Here is a 26,003-nt window from a genome sequence, read left to right on the forward strand (position 1 = left end):
GTTTTAGGACTAACCGAATTTTTTCCATTTTTTAAAACTCGTAACTTTGTTAGATTTTTAGTTATTACAATGAAATTTGGGGAGGTTACTATCTCTAAATCGTTCATTAATTGTGCCAAAGTGCAAAATTTTAGAACAATAATTAGAGATTTTAAAAAATCTAATTTTAGGAAAATTTTCAACATTTTAATTAAAATTCGTATCTTTGTTAGTTTTTAAATTAAGATAATGATATTTATGGAGATTACTTATCTTAAAATCGTTCATTAATTGTGCCAAAATATAAAATTTTAGAACAAAAAATACAGATTTTAAAAAATTTAATTTTAAGACGAACTAAATATTTACATTTTTTTTTTTAAATTGGTATCTTTGTTGGTTTTTAAGTTATGACAATGAAATTTAGGGAGATTATTATCTTAAAATTGTTTAATGATTGTGCTAAAATGCAAAATTTTAGAACAAAAAAATACAGAGATTATTTTAGAACGAAACAAATATTTTCAACTTTTTTTATTAAAATTCGTATCTTTGATAGTTTTTAAGCTAAAACAAGGTTATTATTTCTAAAGGTTTCATTAATTGTGACAAAGTGCCAAATTTTAGAACAAAAGATACAGATTTAAGAAAATTTTATTTAGGACGAACCAAATATTTTCAATTTTTTTTATTAAAATTTGTATCTTTGTTAGTTTTTAAGTTATGATAATGCAACTTAGGGAGATTACTAATCTCTAAATCGTTCATTAATTGAGTCAAAGTGGAAAATTTTAGAACAAAAATTAGGAAATTTAGAAAACCTATTTTTAGGACGAACCAAACATTTTCAATTTTTTTATTAAAATTTGTATCCTTTTTAATTTTTAAGTAATGACAATGGAATTTAGGGACGGTACAATATCTAAATCGTTCATTAATGGTGACAAAGTGCAAAATTTTAGAACAAAAAATACAGATTTTTAAAAATTTTATTTTAGATCGACCCAAATATTTTCAACTTTTTTTTATTAAAATTCGTATCTTTGTTAGTTTTTAAGTTATGACAATAAAATTTAAGGAGGTTACTATTTGTAAAGCGTTTATTAATTGTGGCCAACGTGCAAAAATTTTAGAACAAAAATTACAGATTTTGAAAAATTTTATTTTAGGACGAAACAAATATTTTCTATTTTTTTATTAAAATTTGTATCTTTGTTAGTTTTTAAGTTATGATAATGCAACTTAGGGAGGTTACTATCTCTAAATCGTTCATTAATTAAGTCAAAGTGGAAAATTTTAGAACAAGAAATACAGATTTTAGAAAATTGTGTTTTAGAACCAACCCAAATATTTTCAATTTTTTTTTATTAAAATTTGTATCTTTGTTAGTTTTCAAGTTAAGACAACGAAATTTAGGTAGATTACTATCTTATAATCGTTCATTAATTGTGCCAAAGTGCAAAATTTTAGAACAACAAATACAGAGTTTAGAACATTTTATTTTAAAACGAACCAAATATTTTCAACTTTTTTATATTAAAAATTGAATCTTTGTTAGTTTTTAAGTAACGACAATAAAATTTAAAAAGGTTACTTTTAAAGAGTTCATTAATTGTGCCAACGTGCAAAATTTCAGAACAAAAATTAGAGAATTTATAAAATCTAATTTTAGGACGAACCGAATATTTTCCATTTTGTAAAACTCGTAACTTTGTTAGATTTTTAGTTATGACAATGAAATTTGGGGAGGTTGCTATCTCTAAATCGTTCATTAATTGTGCCAAAGTGCAAAATTTTAGAACAAAAAATACAAATTTTTAAAAATTTTATTTTAGATGGACCCAAATATTTTCAACTTTTTTTATTAAAATTCGTATCTTTGTTAGTTTTTAAGTTATGATAATGCAACTTAGGGAGGTTACTATCTCTAAATCCTTCATTAATTGAGTCTAAGTGAGAAATTTTAGAACAAGAAATACAGATTTTAGAAAATTGTATTTTAGAACGAAACAAATATTTTCAACTTTTTATATGAAAATTCGTATCATTGCTAGTTTTTAATCTAAAACAATGAAATCTGGGGAGATTACTATTTCTAAAGGTTTCATTAATTGTGACAAAGTGCAAAATTTTAGAACAAAAAATACAGATTTTAGAAAATTTTATTTTAGAACCAACCAAATATTTTCATTTTTTTTTTTATTAAAATTTGTATCTTTGTTAGTTTTCAAGTTAAAACAATGAAATTTAGGGAGGTTACTGTCTTATAATCGTTCATTAATTGTGCCAAAGTGCAAAATTTTAGACCAAAAATTAGAAAATTTAGAAAATCTAATTTTAGGACGAGCCAAATATTTTCAATTTTTTTATTAAAATTCGTATCTTTGTGAGTTTTTAAGTTATAATAATGGATTTTAGAAAGATTACTATTTCTAAAGCGTTTTTTAATTTTGCCAAAGTGCTAAATTTTAGAACAAAAAATACAGACTTTAGAAAATTTAATTTTTATGACACTGGAAGACACATAAACTTTACAAGACTAATCGCCGTCTTTCACTGTGATAAAAATCGAGTTCCCACTCTTCCTAAAGTCGATGGTCCTGTTCCCAAAATGCGAAAACCTCGCCTTGGCGGCCCCCAGCGCGTACTTCTGGTTGATCCTGAACCAGTCCATGGTAAAGTCGGAAAACCACAGCGTCATCGTAAAGGGGCAATTCGCCGCAAGTTGGTTCACCTCGATTCTGCGCTCTTCGGAGGCGCCGGATAAAATCGAGACGTTTTGGAAGAGGTCTTGGGGGCCGTTGCCTTTTTCAAAATCGAAACAGTCGACGTTTGTGACGACGGTGGTTATGATGTTGTCTTGAGACAAGTTATTTATTGAGAGGTGAGTTTCGCGACTCCATGCCAAGATCGTGACGGAGTTGACGATGACGACGAAGACGTAGAAGTGGTTCATTGTCGCGAGGAGCAAAGACGCGAAGCACACGGCAAGTGGAACGGGACTAATTGGTTCAGTAATGAATTGTTTTGTATACAAAGAATCGACGTTTATTTGCATAATTCATTTGAATTTGGTTGTTTTTTATTCGGTTTCTAGGCTGGCACGTTTCGCGAAGAGATATACAGGGTGGTTCTAATATTAATCAAAACGCGGCGTGCCTTTTTTAGAACTTGTATCAAGAATGAAAATAAAATTTTACAGATGACAGAGTCATGACTTCCGTTGGAGGCATTTGCAATGTAGCAACATATTGCCATAAAATAAAATTGAACTACAATAGTAGATCATTCTCGCGAAAACAGTTAAAACTTTCTATTAAAACCTGCAACTCCAACAATACTAAAGCATTCATCAATTGTGCCAAAGTACAAAATTTTAGAAAAAAGAATACAGATTCTAGAAAGTTTTATTTTAGGACGGATGAAATATTTTCAACTTTTTTTATTAAAATTTGTATCTTTGTTATTTTTTAAGTTATGACAATGAAATTCGGGGAAGTTACTTCGGCTTAAGCGGTTATTAAATGTGCCAAAGTACAAAATTTTAGAACAAAAAATACAAATTTTAGAAAATTCCATTTTAAGACAAATTAAATATTTTCAACTTTTTTTATTAAACTTCGTTTCTTTGTTAGTTTGGGAGCTACGACATTGAAATTTATGGAAGTTACTATTTCTAAAGGGTTCATGAATTGTACCAAAGTGCAAAATTTTAGAACAAAAAATACAGAATTTAGAACATTTTATTTTAGAACAAACCAAATATTTTCAACTTTTTTTATTAAAATTCGTATTTTTGTTAATTTTTACGCTATGACAAAAAAAATTGGGGAGGTTACTACTTCTAAAGCGGTCATTAATTATGCCAAAGTGAAAAATTTTAGAACAAAAATTAGAGATTTTAGAAAATTTAATTTTGGGTCTAATCAAATATTTTCTACTTTTATATTAAAATTTGTATCTTTGTTAGTTTTTAAATTATAGCAATCAAATTTAGGGTAGTTACTACTTCTAAAGCGTTCGTTAATTGTGTTAAATTGCCAAATTTTAGAACAAAAGTTAGAGATTTTAGAACATTTAATTTTAGAACCAATCAAATATTTTCTACTTTCTTTGTTAACATTCGTATATTTGTTAGTTTTTAACTCATGTCAATGAAATTTGTGGAGGTAACTATTTATAAAGCAATAAAATTGTGCCAAAGTGCAATGCAAAATTTTAGAACAAAAGATACAGATTTTAGAAAATTTTATTTTGGAACGAACCAACTTTTTTTTATTAAAATTCGTATCTTTGTAAGTTTTTAAATTATGACACTGAAATTTGGGAAAGTTACTATTTCAAACGCGTTTATTAATTGTGTTAAATTTGAAAATTTTAGAACAAAAAATGCAGATTTTAAAAAATCTAATTTTTGAGCGACCCAAATATTTTCAACTTTTTTTTATTAAAATTCGTATCTTTTTTAGTTTTTAAGTTACGACATTGAAATTTACGAAAGTTACTATTTCTAAAGTGTTCATTAATTGTGCCGAAGCACAAAATTTTAGAACAAAAAATGCGGATTTTAGAAAATTTAATTTTAGGACGAATCAAATATTTTAAACTTTTTTTATTAAAATTCGTATCTTTGTTAGTTTTTAAGTTATGACAATAAAATTTAAGGAGGTTACTACGTTTAAGTTGTTCATTAAGTTTGATAAAGTGCAGAATTTTAGAACAAAAAGCAGAGATTTTAGAAAATTTAGTTTTAGGACGAATCAAATATTTTCAACTTTTTCATATTAAAATTCGTATCTTTGTGAGTTTTAAAGTTACGACATTGAAATTTAGGGCGGTTATTATTTCTAAAGCGTCCATTCATTGTGCCAAAGTGCAAAATTTTAGAACATAAAATACAGATTTTAGAAAATCTAATTTTTGAGCGAACCAAATATTTTCAACATTTTTTGTTAAAATTCGTATCTTTGTAAGTTTTTAAATTATGACAATTAAATTTGGGAAAGTTACTATTTCAAAGGCGTTTATTAATTGTGTTAAAGTTTAAAATTTTAGAACAAAAAATACAGATTTTAAAAAATCTAATTTTAAAACCCAAATATTTCGAACTTTTTTTATTAAAATAGGTATCTTTTTTAGTTTTTAAGTTACGACATTGAAATTTAAGGCGGTTTTTATTTCTAAAGCATTCATTCATTGTGCCAAAGTGCAAAATTTTAGAACATAAAATACAGATTTTAGAAAATCTAATTTTTGAGCTAACCAAATATTTTCAACATTTTTGATTAAAATTCGTATCTTTGTTAGTTTTTAAGTTACGTCATTGAAATTTATGGAAGTTACTATTTCTAAAGTGTTCATTAATTGTGCCGAAGTACAAAATTTTAGAACAAAAAATGCAGATTTTAGAAAATTTAATTTTAGGACGAATCAAATATTTTAAACTTTTTTTATTAAAATTCGTATCTTTGTTAGTTTTTAAGTTATGACAATGAAATTTAAGGAGGTTACTAGGTTTAAATTGTTCATTAAGTTTGATAAAGTGCAGAATTTTAGAACAAAAAGCAGAGATTTTAGAAAATTTAGCTTTAGGACGAATCAAATATTCTCAACTTTTTCATATTAAAATTGGTATCTTTGTGAGTTTTAATGTTACGACATTGAAATTTAGGACGGTTATTATTTCTAAAGCGTTCATTCATTGTGCTAAAGTGCAAAATTTTAGAACATAAAATACAGATTTTAGAAAATCTAATTTTTGAGCGAACCAAATATTTTCAACATTTTTTGTTAAAATTCGTATCTTTGTAAGTTTTTAAATTATGACAATTAAATTTGGGAAAGTTACTATTTCAAAGGCGTTTATTGATTGTGTTAAAGTTTAAAATTTTAGAACAAAAAATACAGATTTTAAAAAATCTAATTTTAGAACCCAAATATTTCGAACTTTTTTTATTAAAATACGTATCTTTTTTAGTTTTTAAGTTACGACATTGAAATTTAAGGCGGTTTTTATTTCTAAAGCATTCATTCATTGTGCCAAAGTCCAAAATTTTAGAACATAAAATACAGATTTTAGAAAATCTAATTTTTGAGCGAACCAAATATTTTCAACATTTTTTATTAAAATTCGTATCTTTGTTAGTTTTTAAGTTACGTCATTGAAATTTACGAAAGTTACTATTTCTAAAGTGTTCATTAATTGTGCCGAAGCACAAAATTTTAGAACAAAAAATGCGGATTTTAGAAAATTTAATTTTAGGACGAATCAAATATTTTAAACTTTTTTTATTAAAATTCGTATCTTTGTTAGTTTTTAAGTTATGACAATAAAATTTAAGGAGGTTACTACGTTTAAGTTGTTCATTAAGTTTGATAAAGTGCAGAATTTTAGAACAAAAAGCAGAGATTTTAGAAAATTTAGTTTTAGGACGAATCAAATATTTTCAACTTTTTCATATTAAAATTCGTATCTTTGTGAGTTTTAAAGTTACGACATTGAAATTTAGGGCGGTTATTATTTCTAAAGCGTCCATTCATTGTGCCAAAGTGCAAAATTTTAGAACATAAAATACAGATTTTAGAAAATCTAATTTTTGAGCGAACCAAATATTTTCAACATTTTTTGTTAAAATTCGTATCTTTGTAAGTTTTTAAATTATGACAATTAAATTTGGGAAAGTTACTATTTCAAAGGCGTTTATTAATTGTGTTAAAGTTTAAAATTTTAGAACAAAAAATACAGATTTTAAAAAATCTAATTTTAAAACCCAAATATTTCGAACTTTTTTTATTAAAATAGGTATCTTTTTTAGTTTTTAAGTTACGACATTGAAATTTAAGGCGGTTTTTATTTCTAAAGCATTCATTCATTGTGCCAAAGTGCAAAATTTTAGAACATAAAATACAGATTTTAGAAAATCTAATTTTTGAGCTAACCAAATATTTTCAACATTTTTGATTAAAATTCGTATCTTTGTTAGTTTTTAAGTTACGTCATTGAAATTTATGGAAGTTACTATTTCTAAAGTGTTCATTAATTGTGCCGAAGTACAAAATTTTAGAACAAAAAATGCAGATTTTAGAAAATTTAATTTTAGGACGAATCAAATATTTTAAACTTTTTTTATTAAAATTCGTATCTTTGTTAGTTTTTAAGTTATGACAATGAAATTTAAGGAGGTTACTAGGTTTAAATTGTTCATTAAGTTTGATAAAGTGCAGAATTTTAGAACAAAAAGCAGAGATTTTAGAAAATTTAGCTTTAGGACGAATCAAATATTCTCAACTTTTTCATATTAAAATTGGTATCTTTGTGAGTTTTAATGTTACGACATTGAAATTTAGGACGGTTATTATTTCTAAAGCGTTCATTCATTGTGCTAAAGTGCAAAATTTTAGAACATAAAATACAGATTTTAGAAAATCTAATTTTTGAGCGAACCAAATATTTTCAACATTTTTTGTTAAAATTCGTATCTTTGTAAGTTTTTAAATTATGACAATTAAATTTGGGAAAGTTACTATTTCAAAGGCGTTTATTGATTGTGTTAAAGTTTAAAATTTTAGAACAAAAAATACAGATTTTAAAAAATCTAATTTTAGAACCCAAATATTTCGAACTTTTTTTATTAAAATACGTATCTTTTTTAGTTTTTAAGTTACGACATTGAAATTTAAGGCGGTTTTTATTTCTAAAGCATTCATTCATTGTGCCAAAGTCCAAAATTTTAGAACATAAAATACAGATTTTAGAAAATCTAATTTTTGAGCGAACCAAATATTTTCAACATTTTTTATTAAAATTCGTATCTTTGTTAGTTTTTAAGTTACGTCATTGAAATTTACGAAAGTTACTATTTCTAAAGTGTTCATTAATTGTGCCGAAGCACAAAATTTTAGAACAAAAAATGCGGATTTTAGAAAATTTAATTTTAGGACGAATCAAATATTTTAAACTTTTTTTATTAAAATTCGTATCTTTGTTAGTTTTTAAGTTATGACAATAAAATTTAAGGAGGTTACTACGTTTAAGTTGTTCATTAAGTTTGATAAAGTGCAGAATTTTAGAACAAAAAGCAGAGATTTTAGAAAATTTAGTTTTAGGACGAATCAAATATTTTCAACTTTTTCATATTAAAATTCGTATCTTTGTGAGTTTTAAAGTTACGACATTGAAATTTAGGGCGGTTATTATTTCTAAAGCGTCCATTCATTGTGCCAAAGTGCAAAATTTTAGAACATAAAATACAGATTTTAGAAAATCTAATTTTTGAGCGAACCAAATATTTTCAACATTTTTTGTTAAAATTCGTATCTTTGTAAGTTTTTAAATTATGACAATTAAATTTGGGAAAGTTACTATTTCAAAGGCGTTTATTGATTGTGTTAAAGTTTAAAATTTTAGAACAAAAAATACAGATTTTAAAAAATCTAATTTTAGAACCCAAATATTTCGAACTTTTTTTATTAAAATACGTATCTTTTTTAGTTTTTAAGTTACGACATTGAAATTTAAGGCGGTTTTTATTTCTAAAGCATTCATTCATTGTGCCAAAGTCCAAAATTTTAGAACATAAAATACAGATTTTAGAAAATCTAATTTTTGAGCGAACCAAATATTTTCAACATTTTTTATTAAAATTCGTATCTTTGTTAGTTTTTAAGTTACGTCATTGAAATTTATGGAAGTTACTATTTCTAAAGTGTTCATTAATTGTGCCGAAGTACAAAATTTTAGAACAAAAAATGCAGATTTTAGAAAATTTAATTTTAGGACGAATCAAATATTTTAAACTTTTTTTATTAAAATTCGTATCTTTGTTAGTTTTTAAGTTATGACAATGAAATTTAAGGAGGTTACAATGTTTAAATTGTTCATTAATTTTGATAAAGTGCAGAATTTTAGAACAAAAAGCAGAGATTTTAGAAAATTTAATTTTAGGACGAATAAAATATTTTCAACTTTTTCATATTAAAATTCGTATATTTGTGAGTTTTAATGTTGCGACACTGAAATTTAGGGCGGTTATTATTTCTAAAGCGTTCATTCATTGTGCCAAAGTTCAAAATTTTAGAACAAAAAATACAAATTTTAGAAAAATTGATTTTAGGACGAACCATATATTTTTTACTTTTTTATTAAAATTCGTATCTTTGTGAGTTTCTAAGTCGTAACAATGAAATTTGTGGAGGTAACTACTTCTAAAGCGTTTATTAATTGTGCCAAAGTGCAAACTTTTAGAACAAAAAATACAAATTTTAGAAAATTTTATTTTAAGCAAAAGACGAATCAAACATTTTAAATTTTTTCTAGTTAAAATTCGTATCTTTGTTAGTTTAAAACTTATAACAATGAAATTTTAGAAAATTACTATTAATTAATTAATACTATTAATTACTAAAGCGTTCATTAATTATTATTGAACCAAAATACAAAATTTTAGAACAAAAAATACAGATTTTAGAAAATCTTTTAAATTTAGGTTTAAGTTTAAAACGAAACAAATATTTTCAACTTTTTTTATTAAAATTTGTATCTTTGCAATTTTTTAAGTCATGGCAATAAAATTTGGGGAGGTTCTTATTTGTAAAGCTTTCATTAATTGTTGGTTGAGTTTTGCAAATACGCAGTTTAGTTTAAAAAATTTCTTGGCTTTTTGACTTTTACGAATTTTTCAAAATTCTCAAATTTTTATTTTTGTTTTTTGTTACTTCATTGACAATAAAAATTATCAAATTTTGTTTTCTTCTAGCAGTTTGTTGGAGGCATTGGCAATGTATCAACATTTGCCAATAAACAAATTTGTTTTCATTGTGTAAAATGAGACGCAAATTAACTTTAAAAAGAACCACTCTGTATAACTGGATATAATTAGATCTCACGAAATGAGTTGGTAAATCCGTGCGTATTTCTCCTCACTTCTAATTAATTACTTATAATTGATAAAAATCCACCGGAAAACCCCAAACACGCCAACTTATAACTCGCCTCTGAGTCAGATTTCAAAGCGTCGTCCCACTCGTCTCTTCATTTCCACAACAAAAAGTGAGTTCCGAAAAATTCCTCACATTTTTCTCCCCTAAAACTACCCTAAAATGAAAACGATCCTCCTTTTCGTCTTCACCTCCGCACTCTTCGCGTCCATCTCTCCCTTCACTCTCATCCATTGGACGAAAGAAACAGTTCTAATCATCCAAAATCGGCGAAACGTGCCAGTGGAAAATATCCACGTGACGAACGTAGATCCTTTCGATTTCGACAAAGGCCGAGGACCAGTGGAGCAATTCGAAGGTGCAGCAATTCCAGCGAGACGTGTGCTCGAACGGAAAATCGAAATAAATGCGTTTGCTACAAAGTGTCCAGTGACGATGGAAATGCAGTTTTTGGGGGGTGAAAAGGGCTCGTTTTCCATCAATATGAAGCACGCGATCAGAGAAGCGGACGCGGAGTTTAGGTATGAGGCGCCGTTTAATATTAATTATAAGACGCGGGGGAATAATATTTATATTATTGTGGAGAATAAATGACACTTTATTGTACTTTTACAACGATAAACTACACTTTACAGTACATTTTAGACGTTTTATTTTATCTGACGCACGTTTTTAGTCTTTCCTTCACTCCTCTTCAACAGGTCAGATCCAACTTCTTCTCCTCCTAACTCAACCCCGAATATTAACTGCACTCAAAGTGACGACAATAAAAGAAAGGCTGAAATTTTTCTACGTATTAGAGTATATCTAATAATTATTTAGGGGAAGAGCACCAAATATTGGATGGTTGCCTAATATTGGATACCTCGCACGTGTCAGTTTTTCAATATGGCGAAAATAACAAGTCTTTTGTGCTAATTTGAATATTTTGTTTGCGCGGGTTAAATACGTTTATTTGTTATAAAATTTGAGTTATTGACTAAGTAAATCATATTTAATGTTTGTTTTATAGTAAAAATCAATAAAAATTCATAATCTGGCATAATGAATACCGAATTTTTCTCTCCGAAACAAAATATGTTAAATCCCTAATATTGGATACTTTGGTGCCCTCAATATTAGATATCCAATATTAAGTAACCATGTAATTGAATGTTATACAAGATGTTTATAAATGTTTCTAGCATCAAGGGTGGCTATGAAATGTCAAAGAAATTAGCCGCTCATTATACATGTGGGTTTAGATTTTTCAACTGACATTTGTAGTTAACTGAAAATCAAAAATTTTGACACAAATCCGTAACTGAAACGTCGTTGACGTAAGTAACATTATGAACAATTTTCAAAATAGCACCCTTGATGCTAGAAACATTTGTAAACACATTGTATTGAAGGACGTCGTTGACTAGATTTTTATTAATTATTACGACTAATTTTCAATTACTTGTTCATTAAAATACAATTAAACCTTTAAAATAAATAACTGAAAACAATATTTTTATTTTTGGGTCCTATTATTAGATATCCAGTATTAGGAAATCTTTTTTTAGAGCATCAAAAAACGTGTATTTTTTTGTAATTTCAACGTATAGATTATAAAGTAAACATTTTAAACTTGATATAAATAATAATTTAATTGATTCAAATTAAAAGCAACGTTTTTGATGTTTTTTGTTCAAAAAGTATCCAATATTCGGTGCTTTTCTCCTACGTATATTATCTGTTCATTAGTGACAAGCGGCCGTTTTACTTTATCACCACGGACGCCGTCCATAAAGAGCCACTTTATGGACGCTAAACGATATCATAAAACAGATTATTATACAATCGGACATAATGGTTGCATAAGTATAAAAATAGTTGCACGAATTTCATACACGATTGTAGTAAAGACAATTTTCTTTTAATTAATTTTTAATTTAATTTAATTATTTAATTATTTAATTATTTAATTAAGACTTTATGTTCGATTGTAGTAAAAAACAGTATTCTTTTAAAACAACTTCAAAGTGCGCCGTTTTGACAAGCGGCCGTTTTGCTTTACCACTACGGACGCTGTCTATAATGAGTGACTTTATGGACGCCGAACGATATTATAAAACACAGATTATTTTACAATCGGACATAATAGTTGCATAAGTATATACAAAGTGTAATTATGCACGAATTTCATACAACGCTTTTTGTTCGGTTCTACACAATTTTCTTTTAAAAGAACTTGAAAAAGCGCCGTTTTGACAAGCGGCCGTTCTGCTTTACCACTACGGCCGCCGTCCATAAAGAGTGACTTTATAGACGCCGAACGATATCATAAAACACAGATTATTATACAATCGGACAAGTTTTTTTCACTTACGTCACTTCTGTTGTTTTTAATGTTGAGGGCGTGCGTTCCAATAATGCGGACGTAAACTACAGGTCGTTCTGAAAACGTGTGCACTTGCCAGCCACGATACAAAGCGTCTGTTTTATCAACAGCGGCCTCCCATTGGGATCTGTCAGTTGAAGTTTCTATACGATATTTGTAGCTAAAGTTTTCGTGAAACAATAATTTGACTGAAGATATCAAAAACGGCTGGGCTGAAAAAGTGCGTTTTATTTCAATACGAAAATAGTAACAATCTAGACCTAGATGGACGACGATGGTTCCTTTTCCAAGTCTATGCGAAGTGAAATACTTTTTCTCACCACTCAGTATATTGTTGGGGAAATTCCTACAGGTTGGTAAAAGAGTACATTATTGCACGTATTTCATAAGACGGTTATTGTAGCACGAATGGGTTTTGAGTGCGGCGAGCGCAGCGAGCTACAAGTCGTCTTGTGAAAAGAGGGGACGAAACTAATTTTTCTACTTTGCGTTGCAAATGATTAAGAAAAATGTTTTCCACCAGGGATTTTTGGCACTTTCGAGTTGCCAACATAACCAGAAAAAGTTACTATTTTGCGTGCTTTAATAAAAACAATTTTGTTGTTATTGTGAAACGCAAATAGAAAAACGTTTTTTTGCATTTTGCTCTCACCCTTCAATGCAGTCAGCTCCTTTTTGTAAACTGGCTACGTTGTATTTAGGACGAATTATACCATTTGCGAGGGTGGGAATGTCATTTGTCAAAAATGCTTCCAAAGAGACCAGCTCGAAATTCTGGAGAAACAAAAACAAGGAGGCTTTAGGGTCCGGCTAAATTCCTAAAATTGTCTTTAATTTTAAATTAAATTAAATTATTTAAATTTAAAAATTTTTTACTTTTTGTTCCAAAATTTGAAATTTGCTACACTAAATAAATCATCTCTTAAGTAACAAATCCGCCAAATGTCATTACTTTGGTGTTGAAATTATCGGACTTATAGATTTAAATAAAAAAAATTGAATTTTTATCTAGACCTAGAAATAAAAAATTCCAAAATTTTCACTTTTTGTTTTAAAATTTTGAAATTTGGAACACTAAGTAAGCATATATAAAGGAACAAATTCCCAAAATTTCAAAATTTTGGTGTTAAAGTTGTTGGAATTATTGATTTTAATAACAAATTTAAAGTTTTTAGATCGACCTAGAATCCAAAAATCCCAAATTTTTCACTTTTGGTTTTAAAACTTTGAAATTTGATACACTAAATAAGCATCTACAAAAGAACAAATTTTGAAAATTTCAGAATTTTGGTGTTAAAATTGTAGGAGTTATTAATTTTAATAAAAAATTTTGAATTTTTAGCTCGACCAAGAAATGAAAAATTACAAATTTTTCACTTTTTGTTCTAAAATTTTGAAATTTGGTACACTAAATAAGCATCTACAAAAGAACAAATTTTGAAAATTTCAGAATTTTTGTGTTAAAACTGTCGGAGTTATTAATTTTAATAAAACGTTTAGAATTTTTGGCTTAAGCAAAGAATGAATAATTCCAAGTTGTTGACTTTTTGTTTAAAATTTTGGTACACTAATTAAGCATCTATAAAGGAACAAATTCGAAAAATTTTAGAATTTTGGTGTTGAAATTATTGGAGTTATTGATTTTAATAAAAAATTTAGAATTTTTAGCTCTACCTAGAAATAAAAAATTCCAAATTTTCACTTTTTGTTCTTAAATTTGGTATCCTAAATAAGCATCTATTAAAAAGCAAATTCCGAAAATTTCAGAATTTTGGTGCTAAAATTGTTGAAGTTATTAATTTTAATAAAAAATTTAAAATTTTAAACTCGGCCTAGAAATGAAAAATTACAAATTTTTCACTTTTTGTTCTAAAATTTTAAAATTTGATACACTAAATAAGCATCTATAAAGGAACAAATTTCCAAAATTTCAAAATTTTGGTGTTCAAGTTGTTGGAATTATTGGTTTTAATAACAAATTTGAAGTTTTTAGATCGACCTAGAGTCCAAAAATCCCAAATTTTCACTTTTTGTTCTTAAATTTGGTACACCAAATGAGCATCTATTAAAAAGCAAATTCCGAAAATTTCAGAATTTTGGTGCTAAAATTTTTGGAGTTATTAATTTTAATAAAAAATTTAAAATTTTAAACTCGACCTAGAAATGAAAAATTACAAATTTTTCACTTTTTGTTCTAAAATTTTAAAATTTGATACACTAAATAAGCATCTACAAAAGAACAAATTTTGAAAATTTCAGAATTTTTGTATAAAACAGTCGGGGTTATTAATTTTAATAAAAAAAAAAGTTTTGGCTCAAGCAAGGAATGAAAAATTCCAAATTCTTTACTTTTTGTTCTAAAATTTTGAAGTTTGGTACACTAATTAAGCATCTATAAAGGAGCAAATTCCGAAAATTTCAGAGTTTTGGTGTTGAAATTATTGGAGTTATTGATTTTAATAAAAAATTTACAATTTTTAGCTCGACCTAAAAATAAAAATTTTCAAAATTTTTACTTTTTGTTTTAAAATTTTGAAATTTGCTACACGAAATAAGCACCTATAAAAGAACGGATTTTGCAAATTTCAAAATTTTGGTGTTAAAATTGTTAGAATTATTGATTTTAATAGAAAATTTAGAACTTTTAGTTCCACCAAGGAATGAAAAAAATCCAAATTTTTCACTTTTTGTTCAAAAATTTTTAAATTTGGCTCACTAAATAAGCATCTATAAAGGAACAAATTCCGTAAATTTCAGAATTTTGGTTTTAAAATTACGGTCAACCTGACAATCTGTTTTTTATCACCGACAGTTTTGGCACCGCGACGCCATAGAAATGTCATTTTTAGCGATTTGCGAGGGTTTGTGCAACCAAATTTGTTATGCAATTTTGAAGATTTTTTGGAATTCTGTAAAATATTTTCAATGTTTTTTTTTTCTATTTTCTAATTTCGATTCTAAGCTTGTTTCTTAGTTCTGTAAATATTTGGAAAATCAGAAGAAGAAACAAAAGTTTCTTACAAATAATTCATTTGTTTTTTAGTTTTGTGTGTACTTTTGTTGTTTCTCAAATCCTAATTAGTGTTATTTGTTGTTTTACATACGTACCGTAATTTGTAAATGCGCACTCTGTTTTTTACACAACCGTAAATTTATAAACTCAGTTATTTATTCTCGAATGTGGATTTTAAGCTCGGATTTGGAATCTGCGCGAAATTCTGCGTTAAATGAGGCCCAATATCGCAAATTTGCTCGAAAGATAAGCGAAAAATCGACCGAAGAAGGTTTAGTCAACCACAGGATCTTGAAATTTCAGCAATTAAAAGTGCGAATGTTATTAAACCTTTATAAATCCGCGGCTATGTAAAACAACATAGTGCGCATTTACAAATTAAGAACTCACGTTTCCTGATAGGGCCTTCGTCCCCACGATTTTTATAAACTGGACCATTTCTTCATTAAAGTACAAGTGTTGAATAGAACGGCAAAGAAATCGATCGTGGTCAATAATTTTCGTCCAATTTCTCCCATCATAAGAAACTTCAATGTAGTAAGAATACGAACTAAAACAAAATTCTTATAAACTTCGTAATTTTTTCTTCGAATTTCTACTTGTCAGTTTTTTCGTAAAGTCTCATTTCTATATAGTTTATCCAATAAGCTCCATCAAGTTTCACCACAATAGTTTCATTGTCATTTATGACGTGACGAGCGAAATAATTTTCCACAATTTTTCCACCCAGGAGATAATTAGCGTCAATTCCCGCAACTACTTTGGCTCCACGTTTTTCGGACGCAACATTTTTATTCAAAACTAGATGCAAATTTTTATTTTAGAAAAAGAGCACCGAATATTGGATACTTTTTAAAAAAATATATTTCAAATACTTGCTTTTAAATTGAATCAATTAAATTATTATTTTCGTGGAGTTTGTAATGTTTACTTTGTGATCTATACGTTTAAATGACAAAAAAATGCACGATTTTATTTTATCGGCAAATATGTATTTTGTCATAAATTTTATGCTCTAAAAAAAGTTTTCTAATACTGGATATCCAATAATGGGTATCAAAAATCCGAATATGGGATATCCAATAATACGACCCGAAGAATGTCAGTTGAAAAATCTAAATCCACATGTATAATGAGCGGCAAATTTCTTTGACATTTCATAGCCACTCTTGATGCTAAAAGTATTTATAATCACCTTGTATAACATTAAATTACATTACTTATTATGGGATATCCAATAATAGGACCCGGAAAATGTCAGTTGAAAAATCTAAATCCACATGTATAATGAGCGGCAAATTTCTTTGACATTTCATAGCCGCTCTTAATGCTAGAAACATTTATTAATCACCTTGTATAACATTAAATTACTTGATTACTTAATATGGGCTATCCAACAATAGGACCCGAAAAATGTCAGTTGAAAAATCTAAACCCACATGTATAATGAGCGGCAAATTTCTTTGACATTTCATAGCCACGCTTGATGCTTGAAACATTTATAAACACCTTGTATAACATTAAATTACATGATTACTTAATATGGGCTATCCAACAATAGGACCCGAAAAATGTCAGTTGAAAAATCTAAACCCACATGTATAATGAGCGGCAAATTTCTTTGACATTTCATAGCCACTCTTGATGCTAAAAGCATTTATAATCACCTTGTATAACATTAAATTACATTACTTAATATGGGATATCCAATAATAGGACCCGAAAAATGTCAGTTGAAAAATCTAAATCCACATGTATAATGAGCGGCAAATTTCTTTGACATTTCATAGCCGCTCTTAATGCTAGAAACATTTATTAATCACCTTGTATAACATTAAATTACTTGATTACTTAATATGGGCTATCCAACAATAGGACCCGAAAAATGTCAGTTGAAAAATCTAAACCCACATGTATATTGAGCGGCAAATTTCTTTGACATTTCATAGCCACGCTTGATGCTTGAAACATTTATAAACACCTTGTATAACATTAAATTACATGATTACTTAATATGGGCTATCCAACAATAGGACCCGAAAAATGTCAGTTGAAAAATCTAAACCCACATGTATAATGAGCGGCAAATTTCTTTGACATTTCATAGCCACTCTTGATGCTAAAAGCATTTATAATCACCTTGTATAACATTAAATTACATTACTTAATATGGGATATCCAATAATAGGACCCGAAAAATGTCAGTTGAAAAATCTAAACCCACATGTATAATGAGCGGCAAATTTCTTTGACATTTCATAGCCACTCTTGATGCTAGAAACATTTATAATCACCTTGTATAACATTAAATTACATGATTATTTAATATGGGATATCCAACAATAGAACCCGAAAAATGTCAGTTGAAAAATCTAAACCCACATGTATATTGAGCGGCAAATTTCTTTGACATTTCATAGCCACGCTTGATGCTTGAAACATTTATAAACACCTGGTATAACATTTAATTTCTAGCTTACTTAATATTGGATATCTAATATTGAGGTCACCAAAGTATCCAATTTAGGATCCAAAGGGATTTAGCATACTTTGTTTCAGAGAGAAAAATTCATTATTCATTATGCGAAATTATTAATTTTTTTTAATTTTTACTATAAAACAAACATAAAATATGATTTACTTACTCAATCACCCAAATTTTATAACAAATAAACGTATTTAATACATTGTCAAACCTCAGCTAATGACATAGCGGTAACTAATGGCTCGCTGTTTCAAACTGAGTTAGGGTGGTATCCAATATTAGGCAACCATCCAATATTCGGAGCTCTTTTCCTACACTCACCTAGAAAAGCTCTCGATTTGGAGGTTTTGGGCTTCACTCCTATAATCTCTGAAATGAATTCCAATAGTTTATCGGGAGTTAGCAAATTCGAGGGCCAAACGACCGAAATTATTTCAGACACCGTCATAATAGAAAATCGAATGCAAGATAATAAGGTTGCGTCATCTAAAGCTTTGTTGTGTTGGCACCACTTTTCTACCAACTTAAAAAGGGATATTTCCCTGACATAACAAGATTCACTTTCTAATAAACTCACTAGAGATTCCTAAAATTTCTTATTAGAGTGAGATTAGACTGTTTTGTTCTTCGTACTTTTGATAACTGTTGACAATTGCCGTTTGACAACACTTCTGGGAAATTGTAAACGATAAATTGACGACAAATCTCTTGTAATTCGACCAAGGCGTGCGAATTTGCTGCATTTAGAGTTGGACAAACATTCTCCACTTTTATTGTAGACTTGAGTAAAGTGGTAACTTGCGGATTAAAAGGAGTCGCCAAGTCTTTTTCCGATGGCCCTAATTTTTTCAGGGCTTCGGGAATATCAGTTTCGGTGAATTTGATACAATTTTTGACCAAACCGTCTTTGTCTGTGTTGAATTTGCACCAACGTTCTGCCAGTTTGAACACTTCAATTTCTGGGGGAAAATCATCGCGTTCTAACAACGCAATCATGGACGCCTAAAAAGTCAATTAACAGGAATCAAACGTGTCTTGCAAGTTTACTTGAGACAACGAGGAAAAAGTGTCATTTTTAAGAATCTCCGCGACGTTTTTGTCCACGAAAGTCAGACAGTTCTTTTTAAGTTCTTGGAGATGGCAAGCGGTTGCAATATTTAGAGTTTGACAGACATTCTGACTATTTAGAGAAGTAGTCATTTTTTTACTCATGAGTTTCGCCAGAGCCTCCAACGAAAATTTACGAGCGAGGGTTAAAATATCGGCCACCATGTCGGCCTCAGAAGGAATCGAAAGAGTTCCTACAAACCAACCTCAAATTTTGAATGAAATTTTCGTTCAAATTTTACCCAAGTAAATATACTTTAACACTTCTTCAAAAGCGCGCAATGGAACATCAATTTTTACCTCCTGAAAATGAACAATGCCCTTACTAAATAAAAAACGCAGGGACGTACTTTAGCCTCTGCCAACAAGGAATCAAAATAATCGGAGCGACCTGCCAGAATCACCTAAAATGATCAATTTCACGTCGTTATCTTATCGCAGACAACAAAAGATTGCATCAAATTGTCTAGCAAGAAACTCACCTTGTGGGCGTTGATTTTGGCATCTCCGACATTAAAAATGACGTCGGAGAATCTCGGATTGTTGAGAAATCTTGCCATATTCTTGTGCAAAATTCCCCCATCAGAAATCACCTTCATTTCCATTTCTAACGCCTCGTGCGCCATAGTTTAAATTCACGAGAGATAAACTGTTATCAATCGGAAGAATTGGAAACGACTGCGATAACAAGCGATAATAAAAAATTTTACTTGAGAATCAGTTTGATAAAAGACGAGTCACTAAACTTTTGGACAGGAGAAGTGGAAATTATTTTGAATTTGAACCCCGTTTTGCTCGATCAGATCTGGACTTAACGACTTGCAAAATCAAGAGAGAAAAATTACAAATTTATCACTTTTTGTTCTAAAATTTTGAAATTTGGTGCACTAAATAAGCATTTATAAAGGAGTAAATTCCACAAATTTCAGAATTTTGGTGCTAAAATAGTTAAAGTTATTGATTTTAATAAATAATTTATAATTTTTAGCTCTACCAAGAAATAAAAAATTAGAAATTTATCACTTTTTGTTCTAAAATTTTCAAATTTAGTACAGTAAATAAGCATTTATAAAAGAGCAAATTTCGAAATTTTCAGAATTTTGGTGCTGAAATAGTTGAAGTTATTGATTTTAATAAAAAATTAGAATTTTTAGCTCGACCCAGAAATGAAAAATTACAAATTTATCATTTTTTGTTCTAAAATTTTGAAATTTAGTACACTAAATAAGCATTTAAAGGAGCGAATTCCACAAATTTCAGAATTTTGGTGCTAAAATAGTTAAAGTTATTGATTTTAATAAAAAATTTGTAATTTTAGCTCGACCAAGAAATAAAAAATTACAAATTTATCACTTTTTGTTCTAAAATTTTGAAATTTAGTACACTAAATAAGCATTTATAAAGGAGCGAATTCCACAAATTTCAGAATTTTGGTGCTAAAATAGTTAAAGTTATTGATTTTAGTAAAAAATTTGTAATTTTAGCTCGACCAAGAAATAAAAAATTACAAATTTATCACTTTTTTGTTCTAAAATTTTGAAATTTAGTACACTAAATAAGCATTTATAAAGGAGCAAATTTCGAAATCTTAAATTAGAATTTTTAGCTCGACCAAAAAATGAAAAATTAGAAATTTATCACTTTTTGTTCTAAAATTTTACAATTTAGTACAGTAAATAAGCATATATAAAAGAGCAAATTCCGAAATTTTCAGAATTTTGGGGCTAAAATAGTTGAAGTTATTGATTTTAATAAAAAAATTAGAATATTTAGCTCGACCAAGAAATGAAAAATTACAAATTTATCACTTTTTGTATTAAAATTTTAAAATTTGGTACACTAAATAGGCATCTATAAAGGAACAAATTCCACAAATTTCAGAATTTTGGTGCCAAAATAGTTGAAGTTATTAATTTTAATAAAAAATTTGTAATTTTTAGCACTATCATGAAATGAAAAATTACAAATTTATCACTTTTTGTACTAAAATTTTGAAATTCAGTACATACACTAAATAAGCATTTATAAAAGAGCAAATTTCGAAATCTTAAATTAGAATTTTTAGCTCGACCAAGAAATGAAATATTACAAATTTATCACTTTTTGTTCTAAAATTCCCCCATCAGATTAAATTTTAATTTAAATTCCCCCGTCAGAAAGCACTTTGATTTCCATTACTAACGCCTCGTGCGCCATAGTTTAGAGAAGTGTAAATTCACGAGGGGCAAACTGCTAATCGGAAGAATTGGAAACGGCTGCGATTACAAGCGATAATAAAAAAATTTACTTGAGAATCAGTTCGATAAAAACGCTGCCACTAATCTTTTGGACAGGAGAAGTGGAAAACTAATTCTTAAGTAGAATTCCCTTCTGATTTTAAATCCGAAGCCCGTTTTTCTCGATCAAGCGTAGAATTTTTAGTATGTATAAACCTCGATCGATATCTCAGTAACTAAGACTGATAAAAAATGCGGTTTTTCTGGTGCTTTTTACCTAAGAATCCGAATATAGTCAAATCCCAAATTAAAAAATTTATTATTTTTTTTTGCCTACAAATTAGCTATCTCACCATTAAGAAGATTTTTGCAGTCAATTGAATTTCCTCTGTATTATTTTCTAGATTTTTTCGAGTTTCTCGACACAAAACAAAAAAATAACGTATGGCCTAAAAAAAAAACAAAATTTGGTGCTCAATTTCTCGGAAACTATGACAGATGGAAAGAAACGGTTTTTGCCGTCGTTTTTCTCGCGATTTTTCAGCTAAGAATTTCTTCGTAAGTCAAAAATTTGATTTGTTCAAAAAAATCAGGATTGCGCCAAATTTTTGAGTTCGATATCTCGCTTATTTTTGGAGTAAAAATTAGATATTTAAATCCATTTTACGCAAAATTTCGCACAGATTCCAAATCCGGGCTCGAAATCGACGTACGGCAACAAATAACTGAGTTATGGCCACTCAAAATTTCGGATAGTGGATTTTGAGTTGCGACATTTTTAATAAATTTCTAAAATTTGTCTCGTTTGCTCTGGAATTTTGACATTCGACACAATTCATAAGCACGTCAGAGTTGCCAACTCTCTAGAATTTCATCCCTCTAGCTAAAATCCTACGAAAATTACACGTTTCTAATTAAAAATGAGTCAAATTCATTGTTTTCGTTTGCTCTACAAATCTGCTTGCAGTCCAGAATTTCGTACTTTTACTGATAATACTATCGAACATTACCAAGAGATTCAACGAGTTTATTATTGATCACATTTCAAGGTCAACTGATAAAAACACGTCGCATCGAAGAATGACGATTGTTAGTTTCGAAATGCAAGCGACTTCAATTCCCCATTCCCTTTTGATAGTCAATCTTCTATAACGTTTTTCACCTGAACAAACATTTAAAACCCAACAACTCACACGTAAGTTGATCAAAAGAACGAATAAATTGACCACCGCCGCCGCCCCCAGAAAATGCAACGGCCGCTCTCCGAAGCCATCGCCCCATTATCCTGGCTCATCGGCCGCTGGAAGTCGATCCACGCCGCCGCCAATGAAGCGGTTTGAATACACGGACGAAGTGCAGTTCGAAAGTCTCGGACAGCCACTGTTAAACTACACTTCCCGCACTTGGGACGTAATCACAGGCGATCCTGTGCATTTCGAGTCTGGATTCTTGAGGATCAAAGCTGGGACAAACCAAGTGGCGCTCATGGTGGCCCATGGTCTCGGTCTGAACACCATAGAAGAAGGGACAGTGGATGGGAAAGTGGTGAATTTGAAATCGACGGAAGTGTCTAGAATGAGTTTTGTGAGAGATCCACCGGTTGCGAAATTGGATCGTCGCTGGAGGTTGAACGAGGAGGGGCAGTTGGAGCTTGTGGTGTTCATGGGGACGGCGAAGACGCCGCTGACGCTGCATATTCAGGCGGTGTATGAAAAAGTGAACTGAATCTTTTAGTTTGGTGTTATTTAGTTCTGGTTTCAATAAACTTTTTTTATTTTATGGTTTTATAACATTGATTTATTGAAGTGTTTGGGGAAATTTTGTGGAAAGTCATTGATTTTTCTCGTTTTTTTTTCCATCAAAATTCTTAGAGAAATCCGCTTATTTCGACGCAAAACGACGATTTCTCTCTGATTTTCGCCCTTTTCTGGCTTGAATTTGCAAAGAAGAGCTCGAAATCAACAAAACCACCAATTTTTGTCAAGATTCAACGGCTGAATTGCAAGAAAACAGCAGAAATCTGCACGAAATCATCAAAATTCCTAGAGAAATCCGCTTATTTCGATGCAAACCGACGATTTCTCGCTAATTTTCGCCGTTTTCTGGCTTGAATTCCCAAAGAAGAGCTCGAAATCTACAAAACCACCAATTTCTATCAAGATTCAACAGTTGAATTGCAAGAAAAGAGCAGAAATCTGCACTAAATTATCAAAATTCTTAGAGAAATTCGCTTATTTCGATGCAAAACGACGATTTCTCGCTGATTTTCGCCGTTTTTTTGGCTTGAATTCGCAAAAAAGAGCTTGAAATCTACAAAATCACCAATTTTTATCAAGATTCAACAGCTGAATTGCAAGAAAACAGCAGAAATCTGCACGAAATCATCAAAATTCTTAGAGAAATCCGCTTATTTCGATGCAAAACGACGATTTCTCGCTGATTTTCGCCGTTTTTTTGGCTTGAATTCGCAAAAAAGAGCTTGAAATCTACAAAATCACCAATTTTTATCAAGATTCAACGGCTGAATTGCAAGAAAACAGCAGAAATCTGCACAAAGTCATCAAAATTCTTAGAGAAATCCGCATTTTTCGATGCAAAACGACGATTTCTCGCTGATTTTCGCCGTTTTCGGGCTTGAATTCGCATAGAAGAGCTTGAAATCTACGAAATCACCAATTTTTATCAAGATTCAACAGCTCAATTGCAAGAAAACAGCAGAAATCTGCACGAAATCATCAAAATTCCTAGAGAAATCCGCTTTTTTTTTATGCAAAAACGACGATTTCTCGCTGATTTTCTCCGTTTTTTGACTTGAATTCCCAAAGAAGAGCTCGAAATCTACAAAACCACCAATTTCTATCAAGATTCAACAGTTGAATTGCAAGAAAAGAGCAGAAATCTGCACGAAATCATCAAAATTCCTAGAGAAATCCGCTTATTTTGACGCAAAACGACGATTTCTCTCTGATTTTTGCCGTTTTTTGGCTTGAATTCGCAAACAAGGGCTTGAAATCTACAAAATCACCAATTTTTATCAAGATTCAACAGCTGAATTGCAAGAAAACAGCAGAAATCTGCACGAAATCATCAAAATTCTTAGAGAAATCCGCTTATTTCGATGCAAAACGACGATTTCTCGCTGATTTTCGCCGTTTTTTGGCTTGAATTCGCAAACAAGAGCTTGAAATCTACAAAATCACCAATTTTTATCAAGATTCAACAGCTGAATTGCAAGAAAACAGCAGAAATCGGCACAAAATTATCAAAATTCTTAGAGAAATCCGCATTTTTCGATGCAAAACGACGATTTCTCGCTGATTTTCGCCGTTTTCTGGCTTGAATTCGCGTAGAAGAGCTTGAAATCTACAAAATCACCAATTTTTATCAAGATTCAACAGCTCAATTGCAAGAAAACAGCAGAAATCTGCACGAAATCATCAAAATTCCTAGAGAAATCCGCTTTTTTTTATGCAAAAACGACGATTTCTCGCTGATTTTCTCCGTTTTTTGACTTGAATTCCCAAAGAAGAGCTCGAAATCTACAAAACCACCAATTTCTATCAAGATTCAACAGTTGAATTGCAAGAAAAGAGCAGAAATCTGCACTAAATTATCAAAATTCTTAGAGAAATTCGCTTATTTCGATGCAAAACGACGATTTCTCGCTGATTTTCGCCGTTTTTTTGGCTTGAATTCGCAAAAAAGAGCTTGAAATCTACAAAATCACCAATTTTTATCAAGATTCAACAGCTGAATTGCAAGAAAACAGCAGAAATCTGCACGAAATCATCAAAATTCTTAGAGAAATCCGCTTATTTCGATGCAAAACGACGATTTCTCGCTGATTTTCGCCGTTTTTTGGCTTGAATTCGCAAAAAAGAGCTTGAAATCTACAAAATCACCAATTTTTATCAAGATTCAACAGCTGAATTGCAAGAAAACAGCAGAAATCTGCACGAAATCATCAAAATTCTTAGAGAAATCCGCATTTTTCGATGCAAAACGACGATTTCTCGCTGATTTTCGCCGTTTTCTGGCTTGAATTCGCGTAGAAGAGCTTGAAATCTACAAAATCACCAATTTTTATCAAGATTCAACAGCCGAATTGCAAGAAAACAGCAGAAATCTTCACGAAATCATCAAAATTCTTAGAGAAATCCGCTTATTTCGACGCAAAACGACGATTTCTCGCTGATTTTCGCCGTTTTCTGGCTTGAATTCGCATAGAAGAGCTTGAAATCTACGAAATCACCAATTTTTATCAAGATTCAACAGCTGAATTGCAAGAAAACAGCAGAAATCTGCACGAAATCATCAAAATTCCTAGAGAAATCCGCTTTTTTTTATGCAAAAACGACGATTTCTCGCTGATTTTCTCCGTTTTTTGACTTGAATTCCCAAAGAAGAGCTCGAAATCTACAAAACCACCAATTTCTATCAAGATTCAACAGTTGAATTGCAAGAAAAGAGCAGAAATCTGCACTAAATTATCAAAATTCTTAGAGAAATCCGCTTATTTCGACGCAAAACGACGATTTCTCGCTGATTTTCGCCGTTTTCTGGCTTGAATTCGCATAGAAGAGCTTGAAATCTACGAAATCACCAATTTTTATCAAGATTCAACAGCTGAATTGCAAGAAAACAGCAGAAATCTGCACGAAATCATCAAAATTCCTAGAGAAATCCGCTTTTTTTTATGCAAAAACGACGATTTCTCGCTGATTTTCTCCGTTTTTTGACTTGAATTCCCAAAGAAGAGCTCGAAATCTACAAAACCACCAATTTCTATCAAGATTCAACAGTTGAATTGCAAGAAAAGAGCAGAAATCTGCACTAAATTATCAAAATTCTTAGAGAAATTCGCTTATTTCGATGCAAAACGACGATTTCTCGCTGATT

General features: G+C 29.7%; 1 protein-coding gene and 1 pseudogene across 4 annotated transcripts in view; one reads left to right on the forward strand and one right to left on the reverse strand.

The window, feature by feature from the left end:
* Positions 1-22,894, forward strand: part of LOC148180605 (peroxynitrite isomerase THAP4 pseudogene) — a 34,746-nt pseudogene extending 11,852 nt beyond the window's left edge. The window contains exon 2 of the transcript XR_015771687.1: positions 22,154-22,894. The product of XR_015771687.1 is annotated as a peroxynitrite isomerase THAP4 pseudogene (transcript). The remainder of the gene's footprint in view (positions 1-22,153) is intronic.
* LOC148180606 (BTB/POZ domain-containing protein 9-like) lies at positions 10,501-19,871 on the reverse strand. Of its 3 annotated transcripts, XM_088049763.1 has the most exons (12): positions 19,371-19,871; positions 19,239-19,292; positions 19,131-19,191; positions 18,829-19,082; positions 18,415-18,783; positions 18,103-18,367; positions 15,896-16,097; positions 15,687-15,846; positions 12,936-13,057; positions 12,544-12,629; positions 12,272-12,495; positions 10,501-10,693 (listed from the first exon to the last, which is right to left on the reverse strand). In XM_088049763.1, exons 1-12 carry the CDS (start codon positions 19,512-19,514, stop codon positions 10,658-10,660), a joined length of 1,977 nt encoding a protein of 658 aa, XP_087905889.1. In that variant the 5' UTR covers positions 19,515-19,871; the 3' UTR covers positions 10,501-10,657. The 3 variants fall into 3 exon arrangements, with proteins under 3 accessions (XP_087905889.1, XP_087905890.1, XP_087905891.1); XM_088049764.1 differs by lacking the exon at positions 10,501-10,693 and having other exon boundaries at positions 12,355-12,490; XM_088049765.1 differs by lacking the exons at positions 10,501-10,693; positions 12,272-12,495; positions 12,544-12,629 and having other exon boundaries at positions 12,941-13,101.
* Positions 22,895-26,003: the final 3,109 nt, after the last annotated feature.

This window comes from Gnatocerus cornutus, chromosome 1 (assembly GCF_029298725.1).
Source record: "Gnatocerus cornutus isolate USDA-ARS CGAHR chromosome 1, icGnaCorn1.1, whole genome shotgun sequence".
NCBI classification, from domain to species: domain Eukaryota; kingdom Metazoa; phylum Arthropoda; class Insecta; order Coleoptera; family Tenebrionidae; genus Gnatocerus; species Gnatocerus cornutus.